General features: G+C 42.4%; 1 protein-coding gene across 1 annotated transcript in view; it reads left to right on the top strand.

The window, feature by feature from the left end:
* Positions 1 to 19,939, top strand: part of Clstn2 (calsyntenin 2) — a 646,127-nt gene that overhangs the window by 479,901 nt on the left and 146,287 nt on the right. Inside the window, exons 3-4 of the mRNA XM_029555749.1 lie at positions 13,220 to 13,415; positions 14,180 to 14,388. Of these exons, the coding sequence (XP_029411609.1) occupies positions 13,220 to 13,415; positions 14,180 to 14,388 (405 nt within the window). The remainder of the gene's footprint in view (positions 1 to 13,219; positions 13,416 to 14,179; positions 14,389 to 19,939) is intronic.

The following is a 19,939-nucleotide window of genomic DNA, read 5'->3' as shown; positions in this document are numbered from 1 at the left end:
TCCTGTGTTAGTTTCTTCTCTGTTGCTGTGATAAAACACCATGACCAAAGCAAGTTATGGAAGGAAGAGTTTATTGGGCTTATGGTTCCGGAGAGTAAGAGTCCATCATGGCAGGGAGGCATGGCAGGGGTAGTCAAAGCAGAAAGCTGAGAGCTCACATCTTTGAGCATGAGCAGGAAGCAGAGAGACAGACTAGAAGTGAGATGAGAACCTTAAAGTCTGTCCCAGTGAGGTGCTCTCCAGCATGGATACACTTCTTAAAGGTTCCATGAGCCTCCCAAACAGCACCACCAACTGGAGAGCAAGTGTTCAAATATGTGGAGCCTATGGGACACATTCTCATTCAAACCACCACAAATCCTTATATAAATTAGAAAGATGGATAAATCTACAGGAATAAAGGTAAATGTTCTCAACTCAAGGCAAATAAACCCACAGTGATCCAGAGGGAAAACACCTCAACAGAAAGTGGGTTCTAAGGCTCAGGCTTCCCCACACTGATAGACCATTTTTGAAGATTTGTCATGTTATTGGGAGATAGTACATGTTTTAGAAGTTATCCACATCACACAAAACTCCCTAGAGTTTCTGGTCTTATTTGTTTCTGGCCTCTATTTCAGTTAACCATGCACAGCATGACATTTTTATGAATTTTAAATACTCTAGTTAGAAATAACACAATCAGAATATTGTAGAACATGACCTGATAGCCAAAAATATTTATTTTACAAAATGTTTTGTTATTGAATTAATTCTAATGTAATAAGATTAAATTTATTGAAATATTAAAATTTTCTTTAGAGAGAATTCTAGTTTCAATTCTGGGGACCCTACATGAATTATAAACGAGACTCCTGGGCCAAAACAATTGCCTCTTACCTGAGAGTCAGTAAAAGCCATTTTCTCAGTATATATATCTGATGCCTACAACTGACCATAATATGCTGTTACTTTTATCTTTAGTGTTATTGAAGTTTCAAAATATTGTTATACTGTATAACAATTCCCAAGCAGACATTAAGAGACAAAGCTAATTCAAAGCCTGACAATGAGTGTCTTGCCAACTGAAGTTCGGTGTGATTTCCCATCTGAAGAAGGTCAAATTGACTGTAATTTTAAGAGGGCGTATTATCCTAAATATTACAAAAAATGCCAGGAAACAAAAACCAATATAAAAGCAAACTAATTTTATAAGCTGTTGTGGTCTTTCTATATTTAATTTATTTCTATGGAAAATTAACCTTTGATTATGTGCACTATTAATTATGTATCATAGTGCTGTCCAACTGAAGCATGATTCAGTTTTATGTATAGTTGTATATTTTATACTAACCACATCACACAAATAAAAAAGAAGCAAGACAAACTGATTTTCATAAGATATGCTATTTAACTTGTAATATTTGATATGGTCATTTCAACACTACTTTTTATCCGACCTCATTTCACTGAGATAGCTTCTCATTGTGTAGCCCAGGCTGCCTTTGATCTGGTGATCTTCCTGCATCAGCCTTGCAAGTGCTGGGATTGTAGCTATTCACCATCTACCTGAGTCCTATCCATTCTGAAAGTCTTCGTGATCCAATGTGTATCTTATACTTACAGAATATCTCAATTTGAACACTAAATTTTCATCAAAAATATTTGATAAATATTTTGATTTCATATAATTTGTATTTCAAAAATACGATTCCCATACTTCAAAGTTTCCCAATAAATGAAGCATCTGCTCTTAAATTTAAGCTTAAAATATGAATTAAATAAAATGCAAAATCCAGTTATTTGATCACACTAGGCATATGTGAAGTGTTCAATAGTCCCAGGGCTAGTGGCTTCTACACTGAAGAGAGCAGATAGAGAGCATTCAAGTATTTGTTGTGGAAAGTCCCTCCTTGGCTTCTCTGAGCTCCCAGAGACACTACAGATAGAAAAAAATAAAAAAGAAGTAGAAGAAAAAAGTGTAAAAAAAATTTGTGGGCTAGAGCTGGAGAGATGACTCGGTGGTTAAGAGTGCTTGGTCTTCTTGCAGAGGACCCAGGCTTTGTTCCCAGCACCTACATGGCAGCTAACAACCATTCCAAACTCCAGATCCAGGGAATCCGATGTCCTCTTCTGGCTACTGTGGGCAGTGTATGCACATGGTGCACTTACGTGCAGGCAAAATACTCACATGCATAAAATACAAATAAAATCTTTTTTTAATTTGGTGAAATTAAACAAGACCTCAAGGTCCTGTGTCAGATTCCTGTTAGGATGCTGAGAAATGGACAGGAGGGGACACTAAAGATATAAAGATAGGACTTCTCAGCACAGTTCTGACAGGTTCTATCTGCATTCTGTCTTCCTCTGTGACTGTCAGCCTTCATGTCTTGGGAACTCACTGGTGCTCCTAGCCTCAGGTACCTCTAGTTGTTTGGTATTATATTTAGTTTCTGTTTCTAAAATCCAATTATAAGCCCTTGTAGGGCAAGGGCAAGGCCATGGGCTTTGGGGAGCCTTAGCATCTGCTAAGACTCCGTCTCTGCAGGAGGAAGATGTTACCCAGGAGGGTGTGAAGATAATCAGAAAATTATCAGAGGTCTTCACATTTGTGTAGGATTTTTCATTCCCCCAAATGTCTCAGCATCCATTACTTGTTTCCCTAAATGAGTTGAGGGGGTGAACTCCAGAGGACTGTCCTGGGATAAGTGTAGCTCAACTGTTGCTCAAGTGCTATGAGCAAATAGGATCATTTCATTTTATAGTAAGGCTCACCTTATTTGACTGCTTCCCATTCCTGCTTGACAGTGGAAAAGGTATTTAGCCCAGTTTTGCAATTGGGCCCAGAACTATAATTTTTGAGGCACCCCAGATTTAAAATACTCTTGGCAGCTCCTTAAAATGTAACCATTACAAACTCAGTCACTGTCCCTTTTGGTGTGAGCTTATTCTTTCTTCCTCGTCTTGTACTCAGTGACACCTGGCCATACTTGAGTACCGGCTGGACCCCCAGAAGTCAGAGGAGGCAGGACATTGGTGACTGGAGTAAGAAGGTGTGGTGACACTGGAGAAGTGCCCATGTGTCGCTCTGTCATCACATTCTGCTGGCTTCTGGCTTCCTGATAAAACTGTTGAGAATTTAATTACCCAGATCTATATAAACCATTGAACCCAGGTCTTGCCATGGTAAATGCTCAGTTCAAAAAGCAAAACTGCTCTGTGCTGATAATACTGTGGTTTGGTAGGAGGAAAACAGCTTTTCTCCCATTATGCAGATCAGCAAACAAATGTTGAAGGGGTTCTTTTTGAGGCTCTCATGACAAGTAGAGAGTCAGAGGAGAGTCTGGGCTTACCTGTTTGGTGGCAGTGCCCTGAACACCTGCAATATCTTGAAATAGAAACCCTGGAGCACCACCAGAGAGCCATGTTTTATCCACAGCAGGATCTTTTCTCTGCAGAACTGTTCAGGCTGAAAGCCCTTCCTTCCTGCAGCCACAGCATCCTCTAGGGTGACTTCATAACAGAAAGCAGTCAAGTCTGGAAGTGGTTAAGAAGAGATGGGCTCATCTTCAGCAGTGTCCCCACAGCATCATAAAAGGTGCCAATTCCAGCTTTGGCAGAAGGCACTGCACTGAACATTTGCTCACCTGCATCCTCTGTCTGCAGAGACAGGGCAGGTTTCTGTTTCTTCCAAGCTTCCTGTCTCTAGCCAGGCAGGTCAATGCAGAAAGATGCGAGCTGCTTCCACCACATCCCCAAGCACCTGGCCCACAAGAAATACCCAACCGATGTGAGCAGCCGTGTTTTCTAAAAAACATCACCATTCATTTCTGTCTTACTGTATTCTTTATAGGGAAAATTTTCCTGTGAGAATGTGTGTGACATGCTTTTGGACTAGAAGCCCTTCGATGGCAGAATCACTGGGCATGAGGCAGATCAAATGACCACACAACCTCTGCTCAGGTTCTGCTTGACCTAATAATGGCTGGGCTGAGGGACCTTTCCACATCTCTCAGCATATATGTATATGTATATGTATATGTATATGTATATATGTTGTTGCATCCGTTATTCATTCAACAGATGCTGCCAAGGAGGAACAAAAATGCCCCATTTTCATTTTCTCTGAAACATATTGCTGTGCTACAATAGGCTCCCAAAAAGACAGACCAGGGGAGGGCATGTTAATCTCAGCATAAAGCTTTAAGAAAATGACTCTTCAAATAAAAGAATATGTTTTTCTTTTGCTCATTCCTAAGCAGAAAGAAACCAGAAATTAGTGATAGCCAACCACCCCCTCTGGCTTCTGTTGGGAATTGAAGTAAGGTGACAATATGCATCTAGCTGCGTGCAGGCCAGAAGGCAGGATTTATTGTAATTGTAATAAAAAGCTGGGAGACCTTCCTACTTCCCAAAGCTCTTGCACATCAAGTATGGCATCGTACCTCTCAGTACCTTTGGGATTAGGCACGGTTGGTACTCCCAGCTGTAATGAACCACTCAAGGTCAAACAGATGAGAAAGGGGGGTGGTGCTCAGGGCAAGGCCTGTCTGTCTGAACAGCTCCCCACTCCCTGATCTGGGAGGGAGCACTGAAAGTGACAATCCAGGGATCCTTTCCCTTTAATTTTCTAGTTCTGTATTATAAGTTTTTAATCAGAAGTAGGTGGCATTAAAGTCAATTTTTTAAACATAAACTTATTTCTAAGTACAGCTCTAATTTGATATTCTGAGCATGAATACCCCGGATGTGATTAGCATTTGTCCTTTCCTATTGTATTATACTTAGAGTGACTACAGATGACTCCATGTAGAGGTGCACCGTGCAGTTGAAAGGCACTCTGGCCCTAGGTCTCAGATGATGTGCTTAGTGCTATCTGCCAAGAGGACACAGTACACAGCAGACAGCAAGGCATTGAACCGTGAAGGGACCCCCCCAGACTGGAGGAGGTGGTTTCCAAGACCCATCTTTTCCTCCACACCTGGGAGGGTGGGCCTGGCCAGATGTTCCTCCAAGAAGACTAGTGTCATGTTTGCAGTGCAGTTTCTCAAAAGAACACTGGCCATTGAAGTAAAATAGTTCTTGATAATCTAGGTCTATTCAAGGCAATATATTTAGTGCCCCTGACTCATATCCAAAAAGGCCATTAGCAAACCCCAGTCACGCTCATAAGCAAAAACAGTCAAACAAACCCATCCTCCATACTAAACTGTTCCTTCTAAGACACTGTCATTAGCCAATGATATCTTTAAAAAAACAAAATAAGTGTGAGCTGGAACCAATAGGTGCAGGGTGGTTTAAAGAGGCAGGCTGAGGCTAGAGAGATGGCTCAGTAGTTAAAAGCATGTACTGTTCTTCCTTCAGGGCACCTAGGTTTGACTCCCAGTCACCACATCAGGCAGCTCACAACTGCCTGTAACTCCAGCTCCTAAGGAACCTGACACCTCTAGCTTCTGAGGGCACCTGTACTCATACACATACACACACACACACACACACACACACACACACATACACACACACAATAAAAATAGCCGGGTGGTGGCACACACTTTTAATCCCAACACTTGGGAGACAGAGGCAGATGGATCTCTTTTGAGTTCAAGGCCAGCGGTCGACAAAAAGTGAGTTCTAAGCCAGCTGGGGCTACAGGGAGACCCTGTCTCAAAAAGACCAATAGATAGATAGATAGATAGATAGATAGATAGATGATAGATGATAGATAAAATAAATAAATGAATGAATAAGTAAAAATTGAAAAGTATTTAAAGAGCCAGGTTGTTTATGATGACACATATGATGTACCATCTTCTTTGATTTTCAGACTGGAACAGGACTTTACCATAATCCTGTGACTTTTCTTTAATTAATGCCAGGGTCAGAGCTAGCAATTCTGTGGCACTTATTCCAGGCCAGATATGAAATGCTTTGCATGTATCCATTTAGCCCTTCCAACAACTATATGAGGTAACTACCACTGATGGAATCCCATTTTAGAGATGAGGAAGCAGCAGAATGGAAGGTAATTTGCCTAGGGCCATATAAGCAATCAGCCTGTCTGACTATAGATGTATATGAAAATGTATAAACGAAGTTCACCCATTCCTAATATCTTTTTTATATAAATGTGAAATTCTGCCTAGATACTCCTGCCGATAACCCACTTGTGAGACTAAAATTGAGTTTGTGAGTTCTCTGCAAGGTGCTGGTCGTATTTGGACCACAGGGGCAGGATATTGTCTTAGAAACGGTGTGACAACTGCATCTGGTAAGTTATAAGAACAACAGTTCTTAGGCTTTTGCTCTCATGGCTTCTTTGTATTCTTGAACATTAATCAGTACCCTCAAGAGCTTTTCTTTATGTGGGTTATCAATAAATATTTATCACCTAATAATGAAACTAAATCTGAAAACCTTCAAATGCATAGTCACTTATTTAGAAATAGCAAGAGCAAACTCATTGCATGTTGACATAAATAACATGATTTGACAAATATATTTTCTAAAACAAATTTGTAAGGAGAATGGTGTAGCCAGCATTTCTGCAGTCACCTTCGTGGCTAGCTTCAGAGATGACAGTCAGAGCCTCACATCTGGATCTGCCTTCCGTGTACATTACTAGGTGTTTAGATAAGTTTTTAAGATTGAAATATGTAAGGAAAATGTCACAGAAAGAGAAGTTATACAGTTAGAATAGGGGAAAAGTTTATCTTTTCTGATAGTTGTAGATACTCTTTTCATATATACCAGAACTCTAGCAGTTTCTTAAAAGATAAATGTAATAAAGAATATAAAATTAAATTAATACATTTATATGCTGTGTCTTAGTCCATGCAGGCTGGGATAATGAAATACCATAAACCGAGATTTTAGAAACAACAGAAATTTATTTCTCACAGTTCTGAAGGTTGGAAAGTCTAAGATCAAAATGCTTAAAGATGCAATGTCTGCTGAGGGACCATCTCTTCATAAACAGCACCTCCTCACTGACAGAAGTGGCAAAGGAGTTCTCTGGAGCCTGTCTTGTCTTATGAGGGCAATAATCCCGTTCATGAGGGCAAAGCCTTCTAAAGATCAGTTTACGCACATTTCCCCAGAATCTTAAGCAAGATTCAGTGAGACAACTGGAGTAATCAAATCCCAAAGGCCTCGCCTTCTAATATGATTATTTCCAAGTTTAGGGTTCTAATGAGAATTTAGAGAAGCCCAATTGTCAGCCCAATGCACACTGATGTGTATTGATGTGTATTTTCCTTTGGATCCTTTACCCACATGTGACTGTGTAACATTGTACACTGGTCATTTGCTAGATACTAGCTCAATGTTGAGCAGGATCTTTCAAAATTTGAAATATTTCCTTATGTAGTATCAAAAGGTCACATTCGTTATCACTGCCCAAGTCTTGGCAGATTGCTAAACTCACTACAGCAGACATAAGTTTTCCAAAACTGAAAGCTCAAATTTTAACACTGATAACAAATATTGCCTTTTCTTTTCCTTGAAGCAGTAAGCTTGCTTCAGGAACATTGCCACACACTCAAGTGTGAATAAACTTAGTTCGCAGGTCCATCATTCTTTCAAGCGAAAAAGTGATGCTCCATAAATAAAGTTCCTGACCTAGCTCACAACTTATCTCACACATGGTTTTCCTAGAGACATCCCTGCATGCCTGCTGTTCCAAGGGGTTTAAACCCACTTCCAACTTTATCATGTAGACATGAAGTCAGCTGTGTGTTGGTGCATGTTTGTAATGCAATGCCAGCACTCAGAAAGCTGAGGTAGGAGGATCACAAGTTTGAGGCTAGTGGCAACATGAGACCCGGTCTCAAAACAACAATAAGAAGACAACATGAACTTAAGGGTTGAGATGAATAAATCTAACAAAACGGATGCCATTCACAATATTACTGAAGTCACTCTTCAGCAACATTGCTGATTTTCTGTTGTGTGTGAAGAATGCAGTCAGATATTGTTCAGCCCCTAAGATCTTTATTTGCTATTGTTTTTACATTATCAGTACAAAGCTCAACACAGTGAAAAAGTCAAATGTCATCTCAGTGTTAATAGAATGATAATTTTGATCTTGGTGACCCCCCTAGGAAGGGCCTTGGAATCTCAGAGGTTCATAGACTGCTCATAGAGAACCATTGTACTAGAGCATCACAGTGCCCCGGTGATGAGTAGTATGGGAGAGCAAAAAGCTGCTAGGCTCGGGGGTCTCAGTTCAGTCACTGCTCTGCTCCTTATTGCCAAACTGACATTAGATGAGCCGCTTGATCTCTCCCAGGCTCAGCTTCCTCATCTGAAAAATGGAATCAACACAATTCATTGTTCAAGTGTAGGACTGAAATATTCTTTGAAAATCAATTTAAGGTTAATTCCCGCAGAATCTTCTGCCAGAATCAAAGAGACACCGACCCCAATTTCTTCTGGAGCCTGAGTAGTGCCTGACTGCTGAAAAAAAGTACTTGTGAACCACAGAGGCCTGACAGGTGGGAGTTGTCATGTCCTACTCAGGCACTACATAAGTTCCCTCTGTTCTGGCCCTCTAGGGAATTCACAATGCAGCTAAGTCCATCCACCGTCAGCCACAGTGAGTAGAAGATGGCCCCCAGAGGCCCAGTGGTCTCCTGTCCTCACTGCCAACCTGATGTGCATGCTGCTCACAGTTTCCGCCACGCCAGACCCCACCCAAAAGAGCATGTTGGAAAGCAAGATCTTGATAGTGATTTTTTTTTTTTTACTTTTTAAAATTTTTAATAACTACATGATTAGAAGCTTTTCACTACAGCTTTAACATATTCAGTAACACACTCCAAAGCAACAGTACATCTCTTTCACAAGTGGGTGCAAGTTTCTAGGTTCACAGTTGAATTAATATAGTTATATATTATTGAACTCAGTATGAGCCCTGTAAGACATAAAATTGGATGAGTTTTTAACCTTTAAAAAAGATCTCCATTTCATTTTAGAATAGATTGTTAGTGATATTTTTATCTGGAGACCATTCTTTCTGATTTTTTTCTACTTTCAAGTGCATTATCCTCCCAGGGAAGAACTTTATTAGTAATAACAAACTTTGTATCAACAAGGCCCAGTGTATCATGCACTGGTAAAGAGAACTGAAGTTTAAATATCCTTCTTCCTGGAACTCCACTCCAGGTCTTTCTTCTATACATTTCTTTCTTTTAATTAGTGGTATTTAAAATTTTTCTATTTGATATAGTTCTAAGTATAAAATAATTAAATCTGTTGCCTGAAATTGACCATGTGTCTATTAAGGAGTGCCAGTTTGTGTGTGTGATGTATGTGTGTGTCATGCATGCACATGGGTATGTAGTCTCATGCACCCTGTGCACCAGTGTATAAACAAGCATGTGGAAGCCAGAGCACTAGATTGGGTGTTTTCCTCAACCACTCTCTGCCCTGTAGCCTTGAGACAGGGTCTGTCACTGAACTGAACTGAACAGAAAGCTTAAGGTTTTGGCTAGGCTGGCTGGCTGGCCAGTGGGCCCTCAGGATCTATCTGCCTGTCTCTGTCCCTCAATTCTGGGGTTATTGGTATACATAGCTATGCCCTGAGTTTTATATGGGTGCTGGGAATTCAAACTCAAGTCCCTATTTAACTGGAGCTCAGGGCCCTTCTGACCACAAGGCCTGGTGTGGCTCTTAGGTCATATGCTCAAGAAGCTGGCCGTACCCTTGCAGCTTCCACTCCTGCCACACTGGACCCTGTAGTGTTGGACTCATTGTGTTCCTTCTGCTGAAGGTCCCTAAGGCATGTTGTTCCTTCTGCCTGAAACAAGGTTTCCTTCCAGTGGCCTGGGTGTCGCCTCTTTCTGCTCCTGCCATCTCAGCACAGCCTTCCGATCCTTAGGCAAGCCTGCCCTGCACAGTCTTCCTGATCAGAACTCTCCTGGCACTATGCAGCTCTTTCTCCCTGTATGTGTCATGCTCACTGCTCCTCAGCTAGGGTTGTAGCCATCCCACTCACTGCTTATTCCCCTGGGCTGTAAGCACTAGTGTGTGGCCATGATTAGGGCTGGTTTTGTTTATGGCGGGGAATGTGAATGCTAACTTATGTTCAAAAGGGACCAAATCCTGTTTCAGTCTGAGCTAGTGAAATGGAATGATCCTCACACTTACCTTGTTTGTAGTTAGTTCTTTCTAGTAGCTAAGGACTGCTGGATAACATGTGATCCTATGTTTTATGATACACAAGTCATCTGCCTTTGTGTTTCTATCTAGTGTGCTGACTAGATGCTTTGAGCCTGAGGTGAGGCGGAGAACATAGTGGGACCCTTTAATAGAGCAAAGCTGCCCACCTCAGGCAGCCAGGTACAGTGACAGGGAGAGGGTGAAGCAGGGATAAGTTATACCCTTTACAGGTTGGGTTCTTTTAGCTAGATCCCACCTTTCAATAGCCCACTCACTTATGAATTCATCTAGGGATTGGTAATCCATTCATGAGGTTAGCACCCTCACGAGTCAACCACCTTGCAAGGCCCCATGTCCAAACATTGTGGTATATAGGACCAGGCCTTCAAAGCATGAGTCTTTGGGAGTTGCTTCATAGTAGTTGGGTCTCAAAAACGCTAGTTCCACTGAACTGCATTGAGCTAAGTGAGATGAAAACATGTGACCCTGACATTTACTTATCCTGTCTCCCCTTGGGTTTCTTTTGTCCTTCCCCTCCCATCTCCTTTTTTCTTCTTAAGGATTACTGAGTCTTGAAAACTACTTTGGTTGTGATCAGATGCTTCCAGCAGAAAATTACCCTCATCTATTTTAGGTTTAACTTGACTCTTCAGAGTGAAATGGTCTGATTAGCCCTGCAATCATGGTGGTGGTTAGGCACCCAGAGAATGCCTCAGAACAGGTTTGACTGCACTGGTAACATTCTCATAGAAGTGTTGATGTTGAGATAATCACAAGGCAGGCGCTTTAGAGATTCATCTACTCAACCCTAAGTGACTCAAAGCAGAAATTCAACTCAAGAATCACATGAAACCTATTCTTTTGCCCGGAAGGATAGAGAGCTGCCTCATCAGAATGGGCAGTGCTGAGATGCCCAGCGAGCCTTGGGCAACGACAGCCAATGGGAACCTGTGCTCCCCTTACAATGTGTTCCACAGCTTGTCTGTTTTCTTCATTATTGTACATCTGTATTTGAGAAATAGCCAGGAAGGGAGGTACTGAAAATAGAATGTTCATAATGAAACTGAAGGTTGAAGAAATAATAAGGAAAGCAAAAGCCTACAGGTGAGGCTGGTATTGATTGAACATCTTAGAAAACATTGCTAGTAAGAGATCAGGGCATTCCCTTCCTATATGCAAAATGAGGGGACTTCTCTCCTGAACCACACTTGGGACATATCAATATGAATCATTCCCAGAGGCACTCTTGGGGGCCTTGATGTTGTTCTTCAGAGATGGAATGGTGGAATGGAACATACATGGGTTTACACACGAGCCATTCCTGGGATTGCTATCCACCTTTACCCTGTGATCTTCTTCCTCTCTTCCTCCCCCTTTACCTTCTCCTTCTCATTTTTCTAATTTGTATAAGTTTGAGCCAAACAGGCCCATAATCTTAGTACTTAGGAGGATGATATAGGAGGATCACCAGGTCAAGGTCAGCCTGAGCTACATAGTGAGTTCCAAGCCAGCCTAGGCTAAATGGCAGGACCCTGTCTCAACACCAAAAGAATCATAATGACTTGTATAAGCTTGTATCAAACAGTTACCTTACAGGTCAAATGAGTTTCCCTAGATAGAGGTACAAAGGTCATTGACCAAAGCAGGCCTATAATCATTGCCCTTTGCCTCATATTATTAGCTCTTATAAACAGTTTGGCAGGACCATGTGCTAGGGTGTGGCAAGCAGGTGCCTGGGTTACCCTGAGAGCAAGTTCTTCTAGGTACATCCCATACATTTCACTTGCCTCTCCCTGGTCCAGGCAGTGTAGCTGAAGCAATGTCAGACCAAGGGTGAGGCATCTCAACGTAGACATCCTTCTCCACAACACCATTTCCTGGAGCATCTTAATGATGGCATAGGGGAGTACTATCCCAGAGATGCACAATCACTTGACTTAAACCTATTACTTTGTATATAGCACACCTGGAATTTGAATCTAGGCCTCTTGGCTCCAAGCCCCAGTAGACTGCAGCTGGACTCTCCTGCCCATCTCACAGTGCTTGCACGCCCCCACCCCCATACGATGAATGACCTATGAAGAAGTGTGCATCATTCTTTCAAGTCTGTAAACTCTCTCAATACCATAGGAGAACATGTCTCAAATTGTCAGCACATTTCAAAGCATTTAGGACAAAACTTGCTTGGAGTCAAAGTTCAAGCAATAAATATCCACAGATAGAGGAAAAAAGAGATTCTCATGGCCTTATCATTTTAATGCAGAGAAAGAGTTATAATAAATATTAACCCAGCTGAAGAGGCGAAATGCATTAATTTCACAACATGTTCAGTTCTTTAAGAAGTTTTAGCTGTTCAGGCTCCATGGGGAATATCGAACTCACAGAGACTCCCACTGTTTCAAGAGAGAAAATTGCCATTCAGAGTGGTTCCCTGCCCCTTTGGGAAGGGAGAGGCTGGCTAGAGAGACATAATGGAGGCTGTGGGAGGGGAGGGAATTTGGGTACAGCAATGTATGATGTTAAACCAGGGTAAAGGAGACAAAACAAGGCTGTTCACATTTCAGTGAGAAGCATCCAGTTTCTGGCTCAGGTCTGACAAGGCCCAGGACTCTGCATTTTTAGAAAACTGATCATGCTGCCATTGCTGGTCCGTGCAACATATTTTCAAGCTTGAGAATGTTGTCACCGGACAATAAACTGTTCAAAGCTTTGGCCTTTGATTCCTTCCCTCAATAGTCATTTGTCTTTTGACTCTTAGAAAGTTTCTTAACCCCAGTCTGGGCAGAGAGCCACGAAGACTGAGAAACTGGAAAAAAAAAATCACTCCCCAGCACCAAGACTCACCTTTCTTTTCTACCAGGGCGGACCTGCAGGGTGACATTTCCATGCATAAAACACTTCCATTTTATCCCCCGTTAAATGAGCGTGCAGATTGGGTCTCTAGAGGCCAACAAGTCTGGTTGAGGAGTCTGATTCTGTGTAAGGAACTATGAAGGGGTTTTGGGTTCCTGAGTCTGGCCCAGTAGTTGCACCGTCTTCAGTCTGGTGGTTCTCAGCATTGATCCTCACTCTTCTTCGGCAGGGGAAATCTGTGCATTCAAGATCCATGGCCAGGAGCTGCCCTTTGAGGCTGTGGTGCTCAATAAGACATCTGGGGAGGGCCGGCTTCGAGCCAAGAGTCCCATCGACTGTGAGCTACAGAAGGAGTACACATTCATCATCCAGGCATACGACTGTGGTGTGGGGCCCCAGGAGGCAGCCTGGAAGAAGTCACACAAGTGAGTGGCTCCCTGACTCCCCTCTGCCCTGGGCCACCTATCTCCATTCACTCCACCTACAGACTGTTCTTTAAATATGTTTACATGTGTCACACAGGGGCCCCAACCCCAATCAGTGGCTCCTCAGATCCCCAATTACCATAAACATTTGCATAGGCTAAATTCTACCCCAGGAATATTGTACCTGCTCTTCTTCCCTGGAAGAAACTCCTAGGCTACCTTCAGAACTGAGTTCAGATATGACTTCTTCTAGGGAGTGTTCTCTAAATTCATCCACCCCCCCCCCCCCTGCAGATCCAGTTCGAACTTTCCTCTGCGTTCTGCAAGGCCTTGTGTTTCCCTGTCATGGTACTTCTCACCGGGAACCACCTCTGTTCTCTCTCTCATGGAGTTTGGCTCAGAGCATAACACAAATAAGAAAGCATCTTACAGAGTAAAAGATGAATAGATGAAAGGATATGGAAAAGGGAGAAAATGGAGAGGGACCATGTAGCCTGAGGTGGGAAGCAGGGAACGACAAAAATGGGGAGGATTCTCTAGGGCAGATTCTTTCAATATCAAGGAAAGTGTGGGTAAATGGGTCCCAGGGTAGGTAGATGTGTCCCAGTGGGAGGGAAGACAGTACTCAGGCAACAAGCCTGCCCTGATAGGCTTGAGGTCTCTTTACACATTCAGCCTAGGATTGAATCAACACTCCACAACCCATGGGAGGACGGTGTGATTCCCTCTTTACCAACATTTCTGTTTTCTGGTATGTGCTGCAGGGCTGTGGTCCACATCCAGGTGAAGGATGTTAATGAGTTTGCTCCTACCTTCAAAGAGCCAGCCTACAAGGCCATTGTCACAGAGGGCAAGATCTATGACAGCATCCTGCAGGTGGAAGCCATCGATGAGGACTGCTCCCCCCAGTACAGCCAGATTTGCAATTACGAAGTCGTCACAACGGATGTGCCTTTTGCTATCGACAGAAATGGTGGGTGTCCTGAAAAGATCCACGTGGGGGAGGCAAGCAGATTCTCCACGTGGGGGTGGCAAGCAGATTCTCCACGTGGGGTGAGGCAAGCAGATTCTCCACGTGGGGCGAGGCAAGCAGATTCTCCACGTGGGGGAGGCAAGCAGATTCTCCACGTGGGGGAGGCAAGCAGATTCTCCACGTGGGGGAGGCAAGCAGATTCACCGCCCCAGCTGTGAAGACCTAGTGGGGACCCCGACTGTACTCGGCAGTAGTGCCTCCCTTCAGATCCTTGATCTAGGTTCCACGTTGACCCATGTCTGCACTTGAGGCAATGGCCCTTATATGATTAGAACCTTGGCCTAAACTACTTCCAGGAAACCTCAGGAATCTCAGAGAATGAAATCTGCAGTCTCACAGTTTCACACACCTGGATACTAAAGAAAGATGGTTTCCTGGTAGAAAATTCAGTTATTATCCAGGTATGAGCAACACCATCAGCTTAGCCATATCTTGGTCATTTTTCTATATGATCAGTTGTAGCGTAATCTCCTCATCAGCATTACAACATCCTGCTTCCTGGTTCCAGGCCAAGACATGCTAAGAAATAACTGGGAATTTTAAACCATCTTCCAAATCATAGCTTTATTAAGGAATCTTTAAAACTCTTGCCAACTCCCCCTTTGAGAATTTCAACTCTAATATAACCTTCTACCCAATCTGAACTGAACTGAAAATGGTCCTATAAAACCATTTGAATATTTCCCATCACCATTTACATGAATCTTATTATAGTGTACACACAGTGAGAGTCCAATCAGTTCAGTCCACTTTGACTATAACTTGATTATAATGAAATGGTACTCTCTGCCAAGTGTGTTGTTAATTATTAGTGTGAGTTGTGTGGGTGTCCATATATTACCCCTATTTTGTTTCAAATAACATTTAAATAGCACACAAAGATGGAAAAGTTGCAAGCTCTGAAGTACTGTGACTAGGCTTGGTGCTGGACTTGGAACGGAGATAGAAGGGAACACAAGCCAGACTCAGGCCTGCCTGCATGGAGTGTATCAGACAGTACAGTAAAAAATTCAAAGGGCATGAAGAATGAGAGTCATGTGCAAAACATTCTGGGAACAAAAGTTTGGTAGCAAGTTAGATATGAGGCTCTTCTTCATAGCCACAATGTCTGTCGGGGGCAGGGCTAGGACTCAGGCACTTGCTATTTGCTCCTGAGTCTTTAGGAAGGGATCATGATGTTAAAACCATAGAGATGTTTGCTCTGGGACATAATCTTCTGCATCTTATGAACAAGAGAGATTCCACAGGACGGAAACCAAGCAAACACCTTCACCCTCACCTTCAAGTAGCTTCTCAGTTGGTTTGCCCAAATATTTGTTATGACAGAACAAATAGTAATGATCCAGTTTCCTTATAAAAAGGCTAGAAGATATGCAAAAAACAAATGTACATGTAGACATTAATAAATGCTAATTGTACATGGCAGGAAGTCAGTGCACAGGAAAGAACAGCTCGGAATACTGAATTGCAGTGAAAGTTCAGGACTAAAGTGAAAGTGAGTTCTATTAGTAGATCCTTTCAGAACGACTCCCTCATAACTTCTTCTGTAAGCCCTAAAAAAGCTGGCTTGCACCCACCACACAAAACAACAGCAGCAACAAAACCTGCCATGTTTTCCTCCTCTAGGTTTCTATTCCCCTGATCAGTTGTTCAGTCTGTTCCCACACAAACCTTGGAATTTAGGCTATGACAAGTACATGGTAAATAACAAGACTAGATGCGTGGCGACATCTGTGATCAGTGGCCAAGCTCCACTTGGTCTCCTGTCCTTGCTCTTGGGATCGAGAGCCTAGGGATAAATGAGATGCAAATTCTTTCATCTAAGGGTAAACTGCCCCAGTCATGAAGATAATTACTCACCTTGATGAGCCATTTCACTAGCATATGTCAATTTATTTCCCTGGCTGTCTCATTAAATGTGAGTAATGGTCTTTTGCCAGGCCTCTGCCTCCAACTTTAGTTTACAACGTAAGGTGGAGAGGAGAGTGGGCACTCCCAGGGAGGGTGGGCCCCCAACAGGGAGGTTTACAAAAGCGGTTCCCCCAGCAATGAAGGCAGGACCTGGGGCAGATGTAGAAGCAGCTCACATTCTAATGAGTTTCCCAGTGGGTCCTTATCCATCACTTCTCTGACGACCTCCTCAGCTCCTTGAAGAAGTTCCTTGCATACATATACATCATGGAAAGTGCTGCTGAATTTCAGGTCCCTCCTCAATAACAAGGTTCTCCAAGGTCTTCATCCCACAGCTTAGGTAGATACTCCTGGTTCTCCCAATTTGTCACGTTCTTTACTTGGGGAAAGAAAAAGAGCAGCAGGAAGGATGGAAAACCTTGGATGTAGAGCGGCCCTGACTTGCCTGTAAATACAGCCTCGACCTCCTTCATGTGAAGCATCTCGACTCCTCCACTGTGAAGTGTGGCACTATCAGTTCCTAACCCATTGTGAGGTTTCAAGGCTCCAAGGAGAGGCAGTGGTTGGGGAGGTTTTCAAAGTACTCACCATGGAAAGAGTGCTCAGTAATGTCATGATCATTACATATTTTCCCATGTGTTTGAGATATGAGGTTTGGTCATGAGCCATAGAATCTGGGATGAAATGATGAATATATAACTGTGAAGTGAAATTTTTACCACCATCTTGGATATTTATGGATCCATTCCATAAATGGGGCTGTACAGGCCCCATCTTCTGGCACTTGGCCAGTCTCTCTGAGATAAGTAGAGCCTGAATCCCTACTTCCATTAGCCAAATAAAGAAATTGAACCCTAAAACATGAAGAATTGCTTAAAACATGTCACACTGTAGCCAGAGTTGGCCCTAGGCATTCCCACTAAATCACTCTCAATGATTTTTAGAAGAAATGAATGGCAGCAGTATTTAAGAACATAAACAGTGTAGGGTGATATCAGCAAGAAGAAAGAGGAGATGCCAGGCTTTGTTTCCTCAATAAGAACAAGTATAAAGCTTTCCATAAGTGAAAACAGTCTAAGACAACTTGGAAGTCCAATGAAGAAATTACAACAATACAATGAAGGAAAAATGGAGAATACGTACTCAAAAATTGGATAGAAATAACAGTTTACCTGCACCATCCTGTCCCCCAGGCTGGCAATGCTTAGCATAAAGAGGGAATTCCCTAGTTCACAAATTCCTCTCACAGAAAAAAGTAGAGTCTCATGAACAACTCAACTCAATCCCCCAGCCTTTCAGAGCATTTCCCAAATGAATCTCTTCAGCTTCATCCCACCCAGATCACGGAGTAAACCAGCACAATGAATTTGTCAGGTAACAGCTGAGAACAAGTTAGATGGGCAAGGGTTCTCCATTTCAGCCGCGTGGAGACACCACCATGATCTCCAGGGGCCTCTCTGCAGAGGACTCCAGCAGCCTTTGCTAGGTACCTCTCCAGCCCTCTTTGTCACTGTACAACCCCTCAGGTTTCATTGCCAAGGACCCTCTTGTGTTTGCGGTGGTAGAGCATCACACCATTTGAGGAACCGAGGAACCGGCAATAGCACAGTAGAAAGACACTCTCTCCACTTTCACCACTAATGAACACACAGCTTTTCACTTTTGAGTTTCTAAGTATTTGAGCCTCTACCCCTCTTCTTCCTCTCTCCAAGAGCCACCCTAATGTCCTCCTCCAGGGGTACCCAACTAGGGACCAATGCAGCCAATGGGTCATAAACAAATGATCTGTCTACTCAACACAGGCATAGACCTCACCATGACCTATGCAGCTGTAGACAATATGTTAACCACGTGCCCATGGATAGTTAGCCTAAGTCTCATAGTCAACAATGTACCTGCCTGCAGTTAGCTCATGCAGCCATGTGTGTGCCCACCAGCCCTGACTCCCATCATCAGAGGTTTAACATCCAGAATATACAACGAACTCAAAAAACAGAGAATCAAGACAGGAAGTAACCCAATTAAAAGATGGGCTAAGGAGCCGGGTGTGATGGCGCATGCCTGTAGTTCTAGCACTTGGGAGGCAGAGGCAGGCGGATCTCTGTGAGTTCAAGTTCAGCCTGGTCTACATAGTGAGTTCCATGACAGCTGGGGCTACAGGGAGACCCTGCTTCAAAAAAACGAAAAAAAAAAAAAAAAGGGCTAAGGAGCTGAACAGAGAGATCTCAAAAGAAGTAAAGATGGCTAAGAAGCATCTTAAAGGATGTTCATCATCACTAGTAATTAGGGAAATGCAAATTAAAACCACTTTAAGATTTCATCTTACCCCAGTCAGATTGGCTAAGATCAAGAGAACAAATGATACCAAATGTTGGAGAGGATGTAGGGAAAGGGGAACACTCATCCACTGCTGGTGGGGATGCAAACTTGTTCAACCCCTATGGAAAGCAGTGTGGAGAACTCTTAAAAAAAATAACTACAAATAGTAGAGGTGATAAACATTACCAGTGAAATCTACCTGATAACTTTCTATCCATACTCAGGAAAAATCTGAGTGTAACCGACTGTGACTAGTAATAATCAGATACATAGAGATTAGAGACGCATGTGCAAACATCTAAGTGTTAGTAGCATTAAAAATGTAGGAAACAGTATATTTTAAAAATGAAATAGATTTTTGAAAGGTTAAAACCTCACTCAATTTTATGTCTTACAGGGTTTATACTGAGCTCAATATTGTATAACTGTATTAATTCAACTGCGAACCTAATATTTTTATAGCCACTTTTGAAAGAAATGTATCTTTGTTCTGGAAATTGTTGCTGAATATGTTAAAGCTGTAATGAAATACTTCTTCTAATCATGTGGTTAAAAAATAAAATAAAATAAATTTCAAAGCATTAAAAATATAGTAAAAAAAACAAACTACCAGTGAACCTACCATTTGACCCAGTTATACCACTCCTTGGCATAAAGAACTCATCCTATTGCAGAGACACTTGTACATCCATGTTTGTTGCTGCTCTCTTCACAATAGCTAAGAGATGGAAGCAACCTAAGTGTCCCTCAACTGACGAGTGCTTAATGAAAATGTGGTTCATTTATATGATGGAGTTTTACTCAGCAGTAAAGAAAGATGAAATCATGAAATTTGCAGGTTAAATGGATGGAACTAGAAAGTGTGAAGTAACACAGACTCAGAAAAAAATCGACGTATATTCTCCCTCATATGTGGATCCTAGAAACAAATCCCAATAAGTGAGTATGTATCCAGACATAACTTCAGGAACCAGGATAATGGAAAGGAACCAGGGAGGTAAAGGAAAAGAAATAACCTGAAAGAACAGTAGGAAACAGGCATTAATAAGGGAGATATGGATAAAAATTAGATTAGTTCAAGGGAGGGGGGAGGGAAGGGTATACAAGGAACCTAGGGGATAAAGGGAAAGAAGGAGCTCAAGAGAGGTAGGACCATAGGAGAAGGCTATTATTAAGGGAGAAACGGGGAAAATGGGGGTACCTTAATTGGGGAAACCATGATGGAGGGGTCAGATAATGTGAAAGATAAATAATGCCTAGA

Source organism: Nannospalax galili, unplaced genomic scaffold, assembly GCF_000622305.1.
Source record: "Nannospalax galili isolate Female #2095 unplaced genomic scaffold, S.galili_v1.0 scaffold2886, whole genome shotgun sequence".
Lineage (NCBI taxonomy): Eukaryota > Metazoa > Chordata > Mammalia > Rodentia > Spalacidae > Nannospalax > Nannospalax galili.
Note: the sequence above shows the minus strand (reverse complement) of the source record. Positions and strands in the feature narration are given on the sequence as shown.